Raw genomic sequence first — 18,130 nt, 5'->3', positions numbered from 1 at the left:
TTGTGTATCTGCCTTCTTCCTATAATAAAGAGCTAAAAGGGGATAAGTTTATACAAATCCTGAAGATTCATCATTATTGCACCTCAACCCCCCTGAGAAGAAAACCTACCGGTATATTCTTTCCCATTCTTTGAAAAACCCACCACTACAACTCAGGATGAAAAGGCACTATTCCCTTGTGCTATTCCAGTTTGACTAGTTTGACTCATTTCCAGCATCAGACAAAAGGATCGAACTCTGGGTGTTTCCGGCATAGGCTTCAAGCTTACTGACTTCCCTGAAAGGGATGATCGTCATCTAATCTTTGCCCTATTAAGCAGAGATCAAATCATTTCTGCCAATGGGCCTTTAGATGTTGTCTGACTGCAAATCCCACTGCCTGCGGCCAGTTTTCGCGGTCTGGCATTATGATGAATTTGTATTGTTTATTGTCTGTGGATATATATTTTTTATGTACACCACATAGAAATACGAATTAAGTAAGTGGTGTAGAAATGCCTTAAATAAATAAGGATGACTTTTAAAATTATCCATGGCGGTTGGGGCTGAGGAGAGCTGTCATCCAATAAGAAATCATGGGGCACAGGTTTCCCACACTCCTGATAGTTCCACACATCATACTTTAAAAAAACAACGGAGGTAGCAGAAGACATTTCCAGTACCAGAGGCCTTGGGCTGGGACGACTACGTCCAGTTGAGAAGGCGTGTTGAACCTCTATGCGATCTGTTCCATTCTTACCACAGATATAAACATCATCATCTCCCTGGGAAAAGATACAAAACAGTCTCCTGTTATTCAGAATGAGTGCACGCTATATTTGTTTATTCTAATGTTACTAGCCCACGGAAAATCTGCCAGTTTAGCTAAGGGTACCTTATGTCCAAGTGTACCTGGTTTGAGTATGGGATGCATATTGCAGAAGAAAAGAAGAAGCTTTGATGACAATGAATGGAGGTGGGGAAAGGGAAGGCAGGTATGTGATCTGATACCCTGGAAAGCTACTGCCATTCAGCGTACAGAAAACTAAGCAAGATGGACCAATGGTATGATGGTATTTGGCATCTTACTATGTTCCTACATTCATGCTTGCTCTGGTGTCCATAAATGCTCTATGCTTTCATAACCACAGGGATTGCTTGTTAAGTTGGTGGTGAACATATCAGATGACATCTTGTTTATTCACAGGCCAGAACAGAACTGAACTGAAGGGTTCAGCCAGCCTGTTTATATAGAGCTCCACTGCAACGCAACTGTAACACTTTCCAATCACTGAACGTCACTTTCAATCCCTTATTTGCATATGTGAACCTGAGTGAAAATATCTACAGTGTCCCCCTGCTGACTTTCAGCGACATGTAACGCAATACAAATAGTTTTTCTTACTTGTTTTTTTTTTAAGGGTTGCTTAATGTTTAGGTTTTTTTTAAAAAAATAGCGCTTTCAATTTTTGCAAGAACTAAAATCTTGCAAATTTGTATGCAGAATCAATGCAATGTGAACACCTGTGAAATTATGTTGAAAACAACACAATTTTAACTTGTTCCTCTCTTATTACCTTTAGCTTTACCTTTGTCATGTTTGCTGCACCTAGGGCTACATTTTTTAAAAAAATTGTGACATGGCTGCAAGCTTTGTACATTAAAGTAATATAGTTAGACCCTAAGCATCTTTTTTAAAAAAAAATAAAAATAATTCAGTATCTCACCATTATGGTGTCATCAGAAAAGGCAATGGCTACATATCCGTCTGAAAGTCCACTGATTTCGAATTGGAAAGCATCGCTCCCTAATGCTGCAGATGACATGAAGTAACAGTTTGGGTTGCTTGGGCTGCAGCCTGCAGGGTTACTGAAACAGAACTTGTATTTGCCACACCCTTCCTCTGTGGAGATCTGCAAGGAAGAGTAGATACCATCAATCATCAGCAATAAACATGGCTGTTAGTTATATCCCTAAAATATTAATTCCACCTCTAAGATAAGACTATGTTCACCTGTCTAAAGGTACATGATAAATAAATGGAATCCTGTTTGAATGTGTGTTCAGGGGTACATGTAAGTCCCAGGTAAGTCGATAGATTCATTGCAACCATAATGAACACATTACACACAGACACACACACCTGGAGTGCATAAATGCTGCCAGGCCTTCTTGCATTTGTTTTTAGCATGCTTTCGATACACAATCCTTGTGACATTTCCACTGGAGGGATTCTCGGAGTTTGCCAAACTTACAGCACCCTTTATAGCACAATTCCATACATTACCTAGAAGCGAGCCTGGGTTTCGGACACAACGACTGTCCTCTCCAAAAGAAACATATTTAGGTTACTTCTGACATGGAAGAAATGGGCTTGGATGAAGTGGGAAACAAGTCACATTAAAACAAAATGCAAAGATCAAACACTTACTGTTGTGGAGGAGAAGGTCTGTGAAAGAAAAGAACATTGGTTACATAAAAAAATGGTTAAGGAAAAGGATTTTACTTCTCAGCTTTTCCGTCAAAAATCCTGGGATTGAGGAGGAGATTGTGAGCTATCTATATTGTTTTAATTGTTGTACCCTGCCCTGCCAGGAAATAAATGTCAGGGGAGTGTGTATGGTGTTAAGTTGTGGGTGAACATATCAGACGACACAGCAATTCTTCAAACAGCTCTTGTTTATTCATAGGCCAGAACAGAACAGAACTGAAGGGTTCAGCCAGCCTGCTTATATAGAGCTCCACTGCAACACAACAGTAACCACTTTCTGTAACTATCCAATCACTGAACGTCACTGTTAATCCCTTATTTGCATATGTGGACCTGAGTGAAAACTATCTACAGTATCCCCCTGCTGGCCCAGGGTGAGAACTTCAGTACATAACATATGGCACTTGTTACTCCATATGTCTGTATCGTATGTATAGGTTGCTGGTATTTGGCCTTCAGAGATGTGGGTTACAGTCAATGTAGTTTTCAGGCCAAAAAAAGGTTGGTCTCCTTTGTGCTTATGAGTGTGGTCCCCCCCCCCTGCAGTTTTCAGCAATAGAATGTTTAAACTATTGACATGACCTGGTAGTCCTTACACCAAAAAATAGAGTTCTCTAAGAATAGTTTAAATGAAATGCACAGTATTATTATTACATGCTTGTAAAAAAAGGTGGCCAGTAAACCAGATTAAAACTTACTGGAACAAGTGGTGAACTGGAAGACACGAGAACTTGACTTTGAACTTGAGTCCAGTATACCGAAAAATTATAGACCGCTGTTGCTCTGAAAATGGTGGAATACACAGCATGTAAATAATTTTAGAAAGCATTGACCAGGTACAGCCAACCAAGTCTTCCACATTGCACTATTCTATTTTTCAAATATAAAATTTGATTTATTATATAGCCTGGAATTTGTGGATTTAACAGCTTCAGTCTACACTGTTAATACCACCACCACCCACCCTTTACCCAGGGTGAGCTATAATAACTTAAAATTCAGAATCAAAAACAATTAAAACAGATTAAAGTCATGGGAATTATGCATGCTGCTTATTGTTTTCACTGCAGCAGTTCCCAGTGCCAAAGAGCCAAGCCACAGTGAAATTTAGAAAAATGCTTGGCCCTTCTGCAGCAGAGACATGGATTCTTGTAGCCAATCCCAGCAGGATGTAGGCTTCCTAGTCTAGTATACATTTACAACCATAAAGTAATTTAAGACTTTGGGGGAAATTAAGGCATTAGGAAGTGCTGCTCCATTATACAGAGAAAACAAGCCTGTACCTGAACTCAACGTGCCCTACACCAGGAGCAGCAATCCAAATTGCTGTTATGTTTTGCTTCTTTGCCTTGTTTGTGTGACTCAGGGAAGAATTCTACAGTGGGGGGAAAAGAGAAAGAAAACCTGACGCAGAAGGAAATCAGGCACATTTCAGATGCTAAAAACAACTCAGAACAGTGGGCCCATGGAGTCCCTTGAGAAGCTGGGTGATTACAGAGAACCATGCCCCAACTCTAAAAACTTTCATTGCATACCCTTCAACTGTCCCAAATTAAGCGGGACACCTTAGGCTTCTGATTGGATCCCGGAATATCCGGATTTTGGTTCAGCTTTCTGGTGTGAGTCAGCCGAGCACCGGACCAAAAGATGCTTGTTTTTTTTATCTCGATCTCTGGTGCGAGTCAACTAACTCCTGTGTGAGATCAATTTTTTTTAAAAAAGGAGTGTCCGATTTTGATTAGCAGGATGTTGGACAAACAAGAACCATGCTGGCCTTGTAAACAAAATAATACTGGTATTGGGGTGATGGGGAAGTGGAGCAGTCTGATTAGTCACGCTGGGGGAGATGGGAAAGTGTCTCCCACTCCCCTAGGAACACAAATTTTACACCCCTGCCAGTAGTGCAAAGATGGGGATCTTGTGGCCCAGATATTGTTGGGCTACAACACCCACCACTCCGACCACTGGCCATGTGCTGGCTGAGGCTGATGAGAAATGAAGTTCAGCAGTGCTCAGAGAGCCAGAGACCCCTTATCGCTTATAGACAACAAAGATACACTCTTCTTCTTCTTCCCATGGGCTTGCTCTCCTGTGGAACTGGAAGGGGAGTATAAGACATACAGAGTCTCAGAGCTGCTGGGTTGAGGACTACAGTCATACGTTGGGTTGAAGTAGCTTTGGGATAAGTATTTTCGGGTTGCGCACTGCAGCGACCCGGAAGTAACGGAGCGCATTAATTCCGGGTTTCGCTGTTCGCGCATGCGCATACGGTCAAAATGATGTCACACGCATGCGCAGAAGCAGCGAGTTGCAACCTGCAGGTGCGCGGACATGGGTTGCGTTTGCTTCTGGATGCGAACAGGGCTCTGGAACGGATCCCGTTCCAGGCTGCGCACCTGAAGGACCAGGTGAGCAGCCTGGGAGCCATTTTGGACTCATAGCTGTCCGTGGAGGTGCAGGTCAATTCTGTAGCCAGGGCAGCTGTCTACCAGCTCTACCTGGTACGCAGGCTGAGACCCTACCTGCCCGCGGACTGTCTCGCCAGAGTGGTGCATGCTCAAGTTATCTCCCGCTTGGAATACTGCAATGCGCTCTACGTGGGGCTACCTTTGAAGGTGACCCAGAAACTACAACTAATCCAGAATGCGGCAGCTAGACTGGTGACTGGGGGCAGCCATCGAGACCACATAACACCGGTCTTGAAAGACCTACATTGGCTCCCTGTATGTTTCCGAGCACAATTCAAAGTGTTGGTGTTGGCCTTTAAAGCCCTAAAGGGCCTCGGCCCAGTATACCTGAGTGTCTCCACCCCCATCGTTCTGCCCACATCTGAGGTCCAGCGCCGAGGGCCTTCTGGTGGTTCCCTCATTGTGAGAATCAAAGCTACAGGGCAGAGGGCCTTCTCGGTAGTGGCGCCCGCCCTGTGGAAGACCCTCCCATCAGATGTCAAAGAGATAAACAACTACCTGACATTCAGAAGACATCTTAAGGCATCCCTGTTCAGGGAAGATTTTAATGTGTGACATCTTAGTGTAATTTTGGTCTTTGTGGAAGCCGCCCAGAGTGGCTGGGGAAACCCAGCCAGATGGGCGCGATACAAATAATAAATTATTATATTATTATTATCTAGAGGTACCACTGTAGAGCATTTTGAGCCCAGAAAAGAGTATTGGTGGTTGGGTGGGGGGGGGGAGAGGAGAAAATATCCATCTCTTTCTGCCAACTGAGGCCCAAAGCTGTGATTGCAGCCCTGACTTCTTCCCTTCTTCCTTCCTTCCTTCCTTCCTTCCTTCCAACCACATGTATTGTGGTGAGGGTCAAAAAGAACCATGAATATAGTTCTGTGCACCCAAGACACCTGCAGAGCTGCTGTTAGTCAATCAGCATTCCCCTCTCCACACCTTTTCACGGCCAACTGCATTTGAAAACAAAATATACCTTTAAAACATGTGTGGGGAATCTGTTTTGACCTTCTAGAAGCCGCATGCCAGACGTGGGCAGAGCAGGAGACAAAGGTGGGCAGAGCGATGAATGTCTACCATTGTAGAGTAGGCTAGGCTCTGCATTCACGCCTCTCTGTCCAGACAAGCCAGAGGCATCATCAGATTTCAAGGACACATTTCAGCCAGACAGGAATACTCAAGCCTGAGGAGAGTCCTGAGAGCCAGATAAAGAGGCCTTGGGAGGCCTAAAGTTTCCCATCACTGTTTTAAAATAATATGTGGTAGGATATAGCGTGGGATTAGCTCTTCAGACAAAAAAACAGACTATCCCCCGATCATATTCAAGGCCATAGGATAGTTCCCTCAGTGTATATGAGTCTCTGCTCTGCAACCAAAGCTTGTTTTTGCATCGCAAAAGCTGCTAACAAAAGAATTACACAAGCCCAAGCCAGACAAGTTACACATACCTGAATGTCGTTACACGCAAGGCCTTGAGAGTTAGGGTCTAGGATTCGAAAATGTCCCACAGCAACATCACCTCCAACTGCTCGGGCCTGGAGTAAAAATCCCTCAAAACTGGAATCGCCGCTTGCCGTAAGAGATACTGAGTAAGAAGGATGTTGTAAAAAGAGTCAGTTTAAATGTTTTGCCACAACAAATATTAAGGGCAAAAAGCAACAACAAATGAAAGTTGCATTTATTACTACCATCACTTCAGTGTGAGAACCTACAAGGGCTGTGTACACACACCAGGGTGTGTCACACAGATCTGATTTTAATTTGTGCACTTTTGTCTGCACCCAAGTGCTTTCAATTCAAATCTATCTTGATGTTTCCTGTCCACACTAGTAGGGGCTGATTGATGAAATGTATTTGTGTTCTGTGTTGTTCTCCCCTGCCTTTAATGACTTTTCCTCCAGTCCCCCAAAATTCCAGAGACTAGGGATCTGTACTCACTCAACTCTATCTATCTATCTATCTATCTATCTATCTATCTATCTATCTATCTAGTACATTTTTCTGGAGGAATGCAGGGGTACGCATGCCGCAAAACATTTTGTGAATCTTTGTACTTTAGCCATTTACTGTATTTTCTCCAATGTGAACTGTAAAATGGTGATTTTCTTCAGTCAAAATGATTGTACCCTTAAACATTTTTTTAAGAAAAAAATGACTGTATCTATCTATTCATCCATCCATCGAAGACCATATAACACTGGTCCTAAAACACCAACATTGGCTCCCAGTATGTTTCCAAGCACAATTCAAAGTGTTGGTGCTGACCTGTAAAGCCCTAAACGGTCTTGGCCCAGTATACCTGAAGGAGCGTCTCCACCCCCATCGTTCTTCCCGGACACTGAGGTCCAGCGCCGAGGGCCTTCTGGCAGTTCCCTCACTGCAAGAAGCCAAGTTACAGGGAACCAGGCAGAGGGCCTTCTCGGTAGTGCGCCTGCCCTGTGGAAAGCCCTCTCATCAGATGTCAAGGAAATAAACAACTATCTGACTTTTAGAAGACATCTGTTTAGGGAAGTTTTTAATGTCTGATGCTGTATTGTTTTTAATATTCAGTTGGAAGCCGCCCAGAGTGGCTGGGGAAATAATGTTGTTGTTGTTGTTGTTGTTGTTGTTGTTGTTGTTGTTGTTGTTACTACCACTACTACTACTATTATCCCTCCCTCCCTCCCATGGAATATCACAGTAACAATCTATAACCAAAGCCCAAATTCTGAACACATTTGAAAGTGGGCAAAATGGTCTCTTTAAAAAACCTACACACCTTATTTTTTTATTTATCACTAAACAGCACCCAGCCCCACCAGGTAGAAAGCCTACTAGGTACTGCCTCTCTAGGCTTGGCATGCAGAGATATGAGTACCTCTGATCTCCAGACCCTCCCTCCCGCTACAGTGTGGCTCAGAGAAAAACAAACTGTACATTTCACAGACAAGCACACATGGCAAAGTACAAAAACATGCCTACTTTCTTTATAGCAAACTGTAATGTGATTGAAATAGGAAACGCTTTCCATTGGACAAAGAATCCTTTTGTCTCTCCAGAGATGACTAATCCATGTGATCTTGTTGGCCAAAGATGACACACTTATTGCAGCTCTGAGCAATGATCCAAAAGAATCTAGCATGGCATTCAGGGCTCCCCCCCCCCCCCCCGCCGTTCCAACAACCATTCCCAAAAGACTGAGATTGTCAAAAAAGGAGAATCTAATGTGAAGGGCTACAGCAAAAAAGTGAGGCAGAGGGCAGGGAGACATGGCATCAATGCATATACATGCACACCCACAGAGCAATTTGGATCCTGTTCATTTCACATTTGGGCTTAAACCAGGGATAGAGAACTTGCTTCCCTCCAGATATTGCTAGACTTCAGTTCCCATCAGCCCCAGCCAGCATGGCCAATGGTCAGGAATGACGGTCAAAGCTATTTATGGAGTGCAACAGATTGCCCATCCTTGGCTTAGAGATAAAAAGTTATTTAACAAAGGTTTGATGTTAAGCAGAGACACGGGGGGGGGGGCAGGGAGAGTGGGAAGGAAGCACTTCCTAGAGTGGACCTTTGACCTCACTTTTGGTTTACATCGCAGTCAACAAATGGTTCTGAATTCACCTATAATTTCATCTCCTGGGGCAAATGAAGTTTGGGAGGTGGAGATGGCATATGGCGGTGCAGAGTTCTGTGCAGTGAGTCCGTGTCCAGGAACCATAGAGCTACAAGACGCACTGATTTTTCCATTTGAGTAGCCGAGGACTCCTGAAGAAAACACTCCCCATAAAAGGAAGAAGCTAGCCAACATTTCCATCTGTGAAGAAAGCAAAACATTTGAAACATTTAAGTGAGGATAACAGACGATTGCACAAGCAGGCTTAAAGGCAAATGGGGGAAGGATATCTCAATATCCTCTGTTATGGGGGTGGAGAACCTGCAAGCATGGTCAATGGCCAGCGATGATGGGATTTGTAGTCCAGCCGCACCTTGAAGGCCACAGGCTCCCCAGCCCTGCTCAACTGCTTAGACTTTTGCAATAAAATTAAGCTGAAAGGAAACACACTTTCAGATGATAAGCCACAGAATAAGACATTACCTTAGACAGCATGTATTTTGCATCCATGAAGATGCAGACAGCAAATGTCCTCAGCGCTGGACCTCAGTGTCCAGCATAGGCGCCGACTCCATGGGGCCTGAGGGGGCCCGAGCCCCCTCAAAAATTCATTTGGGGGGGCTCTGCCCCCCCAATAATTTAAGAAAAACAAAGCCACTCCCGATCTAGAGAGGGGGTGGGGTTGCGGGCTCTCGACCCATCAACAATCTCACGGGGCTGGCATCAGCCCCGCGAGAAGCGGGGATTCCCCCTAGCTCATTAATATTCACCGCCCACGGCGGCAGCCAATCGGCTGCCGCAAAGGGCGGGCCCTCACAAGTTCACTTAAGGTCGGGGCTCGCCCCTTTCGTTCCCCCAGCAGCAGCGGTTTGGAGGTCTTGGGCCCCCCCAATATTTTTTATAAGTCGGTATGGGCCCCCGCCCCCCCAATATTTTTTATAAGTCGGCGCCCCTGGTGTCCAGGCAGAATGATGGGGGTGGAGACACTCCTTCAGGTATACTGGGCCGAGGTCAACACTTTGAATTGTGCTCGGAAACGTACTGGGAGCCAATGTTGGTCTTCCAGGACCGGTGTTATATGGTCTCAGCGGTCGCCCCCAGTCACCAGTCAAGAGACCAGGGGCGCAATAATGCTACTTATGTGGTGTTCCACTGATACCAGAGACAAGGTGAATTACAGCAGCAGCAGCAGCAGCAGCAACTGTAACCCAGAGCAGTTATTTAGCAAGCTGGAACAAGCACATGCATTCATAGAGCAGCACACTTACAAGCCTCTGGGTGCAAGAAGCAATACACAGTGAGTCCAAAAAGCCAAACCTTCCACCATGCCAATGAACTGTTTTGGTTATTGTGCTGACATGCATTGGGTGGGGCTGAACAGGCAACGAGGTGGTAATAATACGCTATGCACTGATTTGCTTACTCCAACAACAAAGTTGTTGTACCTGGGAGACTGTCCTATACACTGTCATTAAGACCACCAGGGTCAGTCCTGCTATTAGAGTGATGAAGCTGCCTCAGGTGGCAGATGGTGGGGTTGGCAGGAGCCCCCAATTCATTTCCCTGAGTCCTGGAAGCAGACACTGCTCATTGCATGGGGAGACACCAGCAGCTGGGTAACCAAAGCAGAGCAGGGTGAGGTGGCCAGGAGGTTGTTTTATTTCACAACATTTATATACTACTTGATGGTAATAAAACAATAAAACTAAGAGTGAGAAACAGTGAAAATCAAGCATTTAAAACTAAAAATAATTCAAAACCGCATTAAGCTAGAATTAAATAAAACACACGACGGCTTCTACATGTCAGAATAGCCTTGCTTGAACAAAAATGGTTTTAGAAAGTGCCAAAGGGAGATACAGTGAAGGCGCACATGGTTGAGGTCAATGGGCAGGGAGTTCCAGGGTTTACACTAAAGAAAGAGTATAATATGGCAGCTGCGACAGGGCCAGTTTTGCACTGTGCGATGGGTGTCCTCATGTAATTTGTTTTGGGGGTTCCCCCCCCCCAGCATTCATAGGATGCCATTGTCCGCAAAATGTCAGTCCGTATTTCCCTACTCCACCCCCGTTTAATCTGGATTTATTACTTTTTCCAGGAAAAAAATCTGTTTTTCTTAAAAGGTAAAGGTAAAGGTACCCCTGCCCATACGGGCCAGTCTTGACAGACTCTGGGGTTGTGCGCCCATCTCACTTAAGAGGCCAGGGGCCAGCGCTGTCCGGAGACACTTCCGGGTCACGTGGCCAGCGTGACATCGCTGTTCTGGCGAGCCAGAGCCGCACACGGAAACGCCGTTTACCTTCCCGCCGGTAAGCGGTCCCTATTTATCTACTTGCACCCGGAGGTGCTTTCGAACTGCTAGGTTGGCAGGCGCTGGGACCGAGCAGCGGGAGCGCACCCCGCCGCAGGGATTCGAACCGCCGACCTTTCGATCGGCAAGCCCTAGGCGCTGAGGCTTTAACCCACAGCGCCACCTGCGTCCCTGTTTTTCTTAAAAGTTAGCAAATTTCCACATTACACAGAATTCCAGGAGTGGTGCAAAGGTGGTGAGGTCAGGGCTCGCATAGGTGCACCAGTAGGTGTGCAAGATTGGCTCCATCAGCATATCATCACCGCCCGGCCCCATCCCACAGCTCACACGAAGCTCTTAAGTACATGTGGGCGGTTCTCTTCTTAAACTTATCAGCTTTCAATTCATTCAGCATTTTTCATTGTTTCTGAGATTAAGACTTCAGGAATAGAGCCAAACCACTAAAGTCTCCCGGCTGCACGTATCTCACGTAACCCATCCAGCCTTTTAAAATAAATAGCTATTTTTCTTCCAATTAAAAATGAACTTTGTCACAGGGTTCTGTTGCTTATTGATTTCTGGCACATGAAAGTGAAACTTCAGACAAATATGAGAGCAAATTAAGGACCTGGAGGTTAGGGTGGGACAAAGAGAGAAATAGGGGAAATAATAATAATTTTCAAGTTTGGCATTTTTAAACTAAGGATGACTATTCAAAGCTATCCATAGTATCCTGGTCTGTCCTGCTCAATACTGTCAACACTGACCATCAGAGGCCAAGAGTGGGTAGCCAGGAGGAGCAGGGCAAAGTCACTTGCTTGGCTTCCCAATGTGGAGATTTGCGGCTGCCAGTAAAGGAAATGGCAATGTCAGTGGGGTGCAGGCGCAACGGTGGAGTCAATCTGCAATTCCCTGTGTCCACACCGCACTGACCTCCCCACCTCTCTGCTCTCCCTTAAAGGTAAAGGGACCCCTGACCATTAGGTCCAGTTGTGACTGACTCTGGGGTTGCGGCGCTCATCTCGCTTTATTGGCTGAGGGAGCCGGCGTACAGCTTCATGGTCATGTGGCCAGTATGACTAAGCCACTTCTGGCGAACCAGAGCAGCGCATGGAAACGCCATTTACCTTCCTGCTGGAATGGTACCTACCGTATTTCTCGCCCTATAGGACGCACTTTTTCCCCTCCAAAAATGAAGGGGAAATGTGTGTGCGTCCTATGGGGCGAATGCAGGCTTTCGCTGAAGCCTGGAGAGCGAGAGGCGTCGGTGCACACCGACCCCTCTCGCTCTCCAGGCTTCAGGAAGCTATCCGCAAGCCTTGGGAGCCCGGCGGGAGTTCCCGCCGGGCTCTCCAGGCTTGCAGGCAGCAGCCTGCAGCCCGAAGCACGAGGCACGCTCCGGAGCGTGCCCCGTGCTTCACGCAGATGTCTGCAAGCCTTGCGAGCCTGGCGGGAGTTCCCGCCAGGTTCGCAAGGCTTGCGGGCAACAGCCTGTTCTGGGGGCTGGGGTCGGGGGAAGCTCGGGCTTCCCCCGCCCCCAGCCCCGCAAGCAAGCTCCGGGAGCGATGGCGAGGGTGCGCAACCTGGACATCACTCCCGGACTCATTCAGAGGGCTGGGGTCGGGGGAAGCTCGGACTTCCCCCACCCCCACCCCTCAAGCAGTGATTTCTGTGCTGGGAAGCTGGGTAAGGAGCTCTGCTCTGCTACACTGGCAGCTACTGACAAAAACTCTCCAGGGTTTCAGATAGGGGTCTCTCTCTCTCTCTCTGCCCTACCAGGACATGCCAGGGATCGATCCTGGGACCTTCCACATGCCAAACATTTGCTCTACTGCTGAACCTCAGTTCTTCCCTTTGCAGATAACTCACCACAGAGCTCTTAGATCATTGATGTCCCTCTCAGATCAGATACTTCTCCACAGAGGCAGTTCAGAGATACCTACAAGATGCTGGGCGCTATATCTCTCAGTGATTTCCACAGACAAGTCAGTTCTGGTTTAAGATCTACTATGACCAAATACCTTCTCATTTAAACCACCCCTTATGAAACTGCTGGCCCTTGTTAAGTGTTAGTAATACCTGAGGCACTCAGCTGTAAGTCGATGCATTATAAAGGCAGATATCCATCACCTACCTTTCACCTATTCCTAAGAAGCATCTCTCTGCCTAACACTTCAAGATTTAAACTTTAAGTGATACTAAAGTGCTCCTTCAACAAAGCCTAGTGTGATTTGCTTACTGTTCTTCCACCCTCAGTAGTGGCACTTAAAGCTGCCCTTCGTTCTTGGAGAAAGGTAGAGGCACAAATGTAAGATACACAAAGTGATAAAATAAGTAGCTGCTACCCTATACATGTCTACTCTGAAGTAGACTACAATGAAGTCCCAAGTACAGCAGGCATAGCCAATACTGTGCTCTGCAGTTTTTGTTGGACTGCAATTCTCATTACAGTGGTAACTCGGATTACATACACTTCAGGTTACAGACGCTTCAGGTTACAGACTCCGCTAACCCAGAAATAGTACCTCGGGTTAAGAACTTTGCTTCAGGATGAGAACACAAATCGTGCTCCGGCGGTGTGGCGGCAGCGGGAGGCCCCATTAGCTAAAGTGGTGCTTCAGGTTAAGAACAGTTTCAGGTTAAGAACGCACCTCCACAATGAATTAAGTACTTAACCCGAGGTACCACTGTATTCCTGACCATTGGTCATGCTTGCTGGGACTGATGGAAGCTGTAGTCCCACAGCACCTCAAGGGCTAAGTGCCTGGTGTATAGGATTGCAACCTTAGTTACTTTGAGTGCTGGTAGCATCCATTTATTCCCCCTAAAAGAGTGCTGTGTTCTTTAATGCTTGGTGCTAGGCAAATACAATAGAACACACAAAACTGACCTGTAATGAAATTAGCAAAATTAGGACTGGGGAACTGGGAGGTGAGAGCATAATATAGATGTGGCTAAACTGGAGTCTGTAAGGGGTTCTGGATTCACCTTTAAGAATACAGCGGTACCTCTGGTTACGTACTTAATTCATTCCGGAGGTCCATTCTTAACCTGAAACTGTTCTTAACCTGAAGCACCACTTTAGCTAATGGGGCCTCCCGCTGCTGCCGTGCTGCCGGAGCACGATTTGTGTTCTCATCCTGAAGCAAAGTTCTTAACCCGAGGTACTATTTCTGGGTTAGCGGAGTCTGCAACCTGAAGCATATGTAACCTGAAGCTATGTAACCCGAGGTACCACTGTATAAAAAGAGCCTATGCACTCTCCCAAGTTGTGATTCCCTGTACTTCAACAGTGGAGGCATAACAAAGTCATTGTGGCTAGTAGCCACCAATAGCCTTACCCTTTCAAAGTCATCTAACTCAGTGCCTATCACTACCATTTCCTGTGGAAGCAAATTCTAGACTTTGCATTGCATAAACCACTGCTTTCTTTCATCAGCCAGGTACCATTTCCTCCACCTTGGAAGAAATGCAGCACTAAAATAGGTGAAGGGTGCTTTGTATGAGTGGGCAGGCACAGACCTAGCACACTTGCCAGGATTGAAGCAGCGAGCCACTGTGCTCTTGTGCTTTCCATTCTGTACAATGGGCAAACTGAAAAAGTGAGAAGTTATTTCCCCATAATGACATCTCCCATGCCTTTTGCACGAGTAAAGCCACAGGCCCCAGCTCGGCCTCATTCACACAGCATTTTCAAACATATGAGCTCAAAGGAGCAAAGCTAACAAATTCCACATGCCAGCAATCTATAGGTATATAGCGAAGAGGCCAGTAAAATTGCATCCAGGGGTGCAACACACACCTCTCATTCTCTGTCTCGCTCCCCACTTCCTACATCCCATTAACTGCACAGCTAAGAGTTGCGAGGCAGGCAGCCCATTCAACAGGTGCAGATTTCATCAACCCCAAAATGCACTAACTGGAAAAGCTTCACCTAGTGAATATCAGGAATATAGGAAACTATGTTCTCTTCCTATAAAGATCACTGGTTCATCTCATTCAGTATTGTCTACACCAGCGATTGTGAACCTGGTCCCTACCACCCACTAGTTTCAGGATTCTAGGTGGGCAGTAGAGGGTTCTACGGCACGAGCTGAATCCTCCTTCCATGAGCACTGGTGGGTGGTAAGGAAATTTTACCATTGAGAAAGATGCATTAGTGGGCAGTAGGTATAAGAAGTGAAGAAGAAGAGTTTGGGTTTGATATCCCGCTTTATCACTACCCGAAGGAGTCTCAAAGCGGCTAGCATTCTCCTTTCCCTTCCTCCCCCACAACAAAGTCTCTGTGAGGTGAGTGGGGCTGAGAGACTTCAGAGAAGTGTGACTAGCCCAAGGTCACCCAGCAGCTGCAGGTGGAGCAGCGGGGACGCGAACCCAGTTCACCAGATCACGCTCTTAACCACTACACCACACTTGCTCACATATAAAAAGGTTGACTACCCCTGGTCTACACTGACCGGCAGCAGCTGTCCAGAATTTCAGACCAGAGTCCATGGGCGTAGCCAGGATTTTTGTTTGGGAGGGGGCAGGCCTTTTGTTAGGGGACCAGACCTTTGGTGGAAGGGGCAAAACCTCAGTTAGCTATGTATTTTTATTGATTTATAGGGGGGCAGCTGCCCCTCACTACCCCCCACCCCCTTGGCTACACCCATGCCAGAGTCTCTCTCTCAGCTCCACCTGGACTGAGCCTGGGATGTTCTGCATGCAAGGCAGACGCCCAAAGCTTGCCAACATTTCAGTCTCCAGCCCTACCTGGCTAGGTCGAGGAATGAACCCGGGACCTCCTCCTACGTGAAAAGATGCAGCCGTGCAATGCCTCTCCCTCGAAGTCAGCTTCTTGAAGGCACAGGAGCCTTTCAAGACGGAAAGCGTGGCAGACTTAGGCGCATTCCGAATATTCCTGCTGCGGCCACTTTGCAGCCCAGCCTTGGGAACCTGCGCACGAGCCGCCTGCCTGCCTGCTGGATGCCAAGTGGAGCCTTTGCGCTCGCCCCTCCCTGGCTTTAAGACCACGCCTGGGCCCTCTGCTGGCCAGGGTGGGCCACTGCCTTTCCCGCGGAGCTTTGCTTATTGCTGTGACCCGGCGACACGCGTTTATCAATAAGGCACGCCGGGCGGGGGTGCCTTTATCTTCACGGCCACTCGGGAAACTTTAATTAGACATAAAGGGTTGGATCCGGACGTCAGCTGAACTTGGGTCCCCTTGAGTTCAGTGGGTCAAGTTAGTCGCGAAGAAAAAGGGAAGGAATCGAGATGTTGCTAGACCCACATTGAATGGTCCCGGAGACATCAAGTCGCATCTAGGCTAAGGGTGCAATCCTAACCCCCACATTGTGTGTGTGGGGGGGTTGTTGTTGTTTATTGAATGTATAAACTGCCCTATATGCAGGGGTCTCTGGGTGGTTCACAGAATAAAATCAAGATATAAAACCACAAAATGCATAACAAAAATAAAAACAACAACCCAATAGCGCCCCCCAAAAAACACATTTTAAAAGGGCATGGGATGTAAATCAGATCAACCAAAAAGGTAAAGGGTAAAGGGACCCCTGACCATTAGGTCCAGTCATGGCCGACTCTGGGGTTGCAGCGCTCATCTCGCTTTATTGGCCGAGGGAGCTGGCATACAGCTTCTGGGTCATGTGGCCAGCATGACCAAGCCGCTTCTGGCGAACCAGAGCAGTGCACGGAAACGCCATTTACCTTCCCGCCGGAGCGGCACCTATTTATCTACTTGCACTTGGATGTGCTTTCGAACTGCTAGGTTGGCAGGAGCAGGGACCGAGCAATGGAAGCTCACCCCGTCACGGGGATTCGAACTGCCGACCTTCTGATCGGCAAGTCCTAGGCTCTGTGGTTTAACCCACAGCGCCACCCGGGTCCCTCACAAAATACATAATAAAAATAAAAACAACAATCCAATAGCCCCCCAAAAAACCCACATTTGAAAAGGGCATAGGGTGTAAATCAGAGCAACCAAAGGCCTGGTTAAAAAGGAACATTTTTGCCTGGCGCCTAAAGGTGTATAATGAAGGCGCCAGGCGAACTTCCCTGGGGAGAAGGGATGGGGAGCCACTGCAGAGAAGGCCCGTTCTCATGTTGTCACCCTCCGCACCTCTCGAGGAGGCACACGAAGAAAGGCCTCAGAAGATGATCTCAGGGTCTGGGTAGGTTCATATTGAAAGCGACGGTCCTTGAGGTTTCTCAGCATGGTTTTCTCCCCACGCCAATCTCCACCAAAGAATGCTACCAGTTGGGGAGGGGGCTTCACCATGGTGAAGGAAGGTCCCAGTGCCACAGCAGTTCCCCCTTTAGTGGTAGCCAGTGGGGAGCCTCAAAGCAGAGATTTTCTGTATAGGGCACCTCCACTGCTATTCCCAATGAAGTTCACTGTTACCTTGTTCAAGTTATGAAAAATATAAACGAGGGAGGGAAACATTTGTCTTAGGCTTGTGTTGTACATGCTCCACCGATATGTGAATGGCAAATAGTTCCACAAAGACTTTTGTGGTTTGTGCAATTTGCTCCTACCCTTTTAATATGCTTGTTTCATCCCACTGCTGTGGGGTTGGGAAATATTCCATTCCTTTTATCCTCTCTACCCAACCCTCAGGCTTCCTTGCCTGACCCAATGTGAGGTAATATAGCCTTCCATATGCCTAGGTAAAGGTAAAGGTATCCCTGCCCGTAGGGGCCAGTCTTGACAGACTCTAGGGTTGTGTGCTCATCTCACTCTATAGGCCGGGAGCCAACGCTGTCCGCAGACACTTCCGGGTCATGTGGCCAGCGTGACAAGCTGCATCTGGCGAGCCAGCGCAGCACACAGAACGCCGTTTACCTTCCCGCTGGAGCGGTACCTATTTATCTACTTGCACTTTGACGTGCTCTCGAACTGCTAGGTTGGCAGGCGCTGGGACCGAACAACGGGAGCGCACCCCGCCGCGGGGATTCGAACCGCCGACCTGACGATCGGCAAGTCCTAGGTGCTGAGGTTTTACCCACAGCGCCACCCGTGTCCCCCTTTCCATATGCCTAATTACTTCCAAGATCAGAATGTTTGTCTAAATCCTACTAGAATGGGCATGGGTAGTGGGCAAGGGGTGGGCACCATAGCCCCAGGTTCACAGCTTTCATTTCTTTTGAAAAAGTAAGTTTTCAGCATCTGTAGAATTCAAGGTGAGGCACAATTTACAGGCACTACAAGTCTCATTTTTGTTTTGTTTTGTTTAAGAAGCTAGCCCCCTTTGCAGTGTTTCACTTTGCTCCCCACCCTCATCCACCCACCAAAAATTCCTGTGGACACCCATGAATGC

At 47.1% G+C, this 18,130-nt stretch overlaps 1 protein-coding gene across 2 annotated transcripts in view; it reads right to left on the bottom strand.

Annotated features, from left to right (window-relative positions):
• Window positions 1–15,761, bottom strand: part of LOC307218717 (putative ferric-chelate reductase 1) — a 28,081-nt gene extending 12,320 nt beyond the window's left edge. For both annotated transcript variants that reach the window (XR_013840030.1, XM_079981474.1), the window contains exons 1-8: window positions 15,570–15,761; window positions 8,536–8,728; window positions 6,381–6,517; window positions 3,754–3,845; window positions 3,169–3,253; window positions 2,411–2,428; window positions 1,707–1,892; window positions 663–764 (exon numbers count right to left, since the gene is read on the bottom strand). Coding sequence is in view for 1 of the 2 variants with exons in the window: in XM_079981474.1 (XP_079837600.1) it covers window positions 663–764; window positions 1,707–1,892; window positions 2,411–2,428; window positions 3,169–3,253; window positions 3,754–3,845; window positions 6,381–6,517; window positions 8,536–8,728 (813 nt within the window). In the remaining variant the exon portion in view is untranslated. The remainder of the gene's footprint in view (window positions 1–662; window positions 765–1,706; window positions 1,893–2,410; window positions 2,429–3,168; window positions 3,254–3,753; window positions 3,846–6,380; window positions 6,518–8,535; window positions 8,729–15,569) is intronic.
• Window positions 15,762–18,130: the final 2,369 nt, after the last annotated feature.

Source organism: Podarcis cretensis (genome assembly GCF_951804945.1).
Source record: "Podarcis cretensis genome assembly, chromosome: 6".
Lineage (NCBI taxonomy): Eukaryota > Metazoa > Chordata > Lepidosauria > Squamata > Lacertidae > Podarcis > Podarcis cretensis.
Note: the sequence above shows the minus strand (reverse complement) of the source record. Positions and strands in the feature narration are given on the sequence as shown.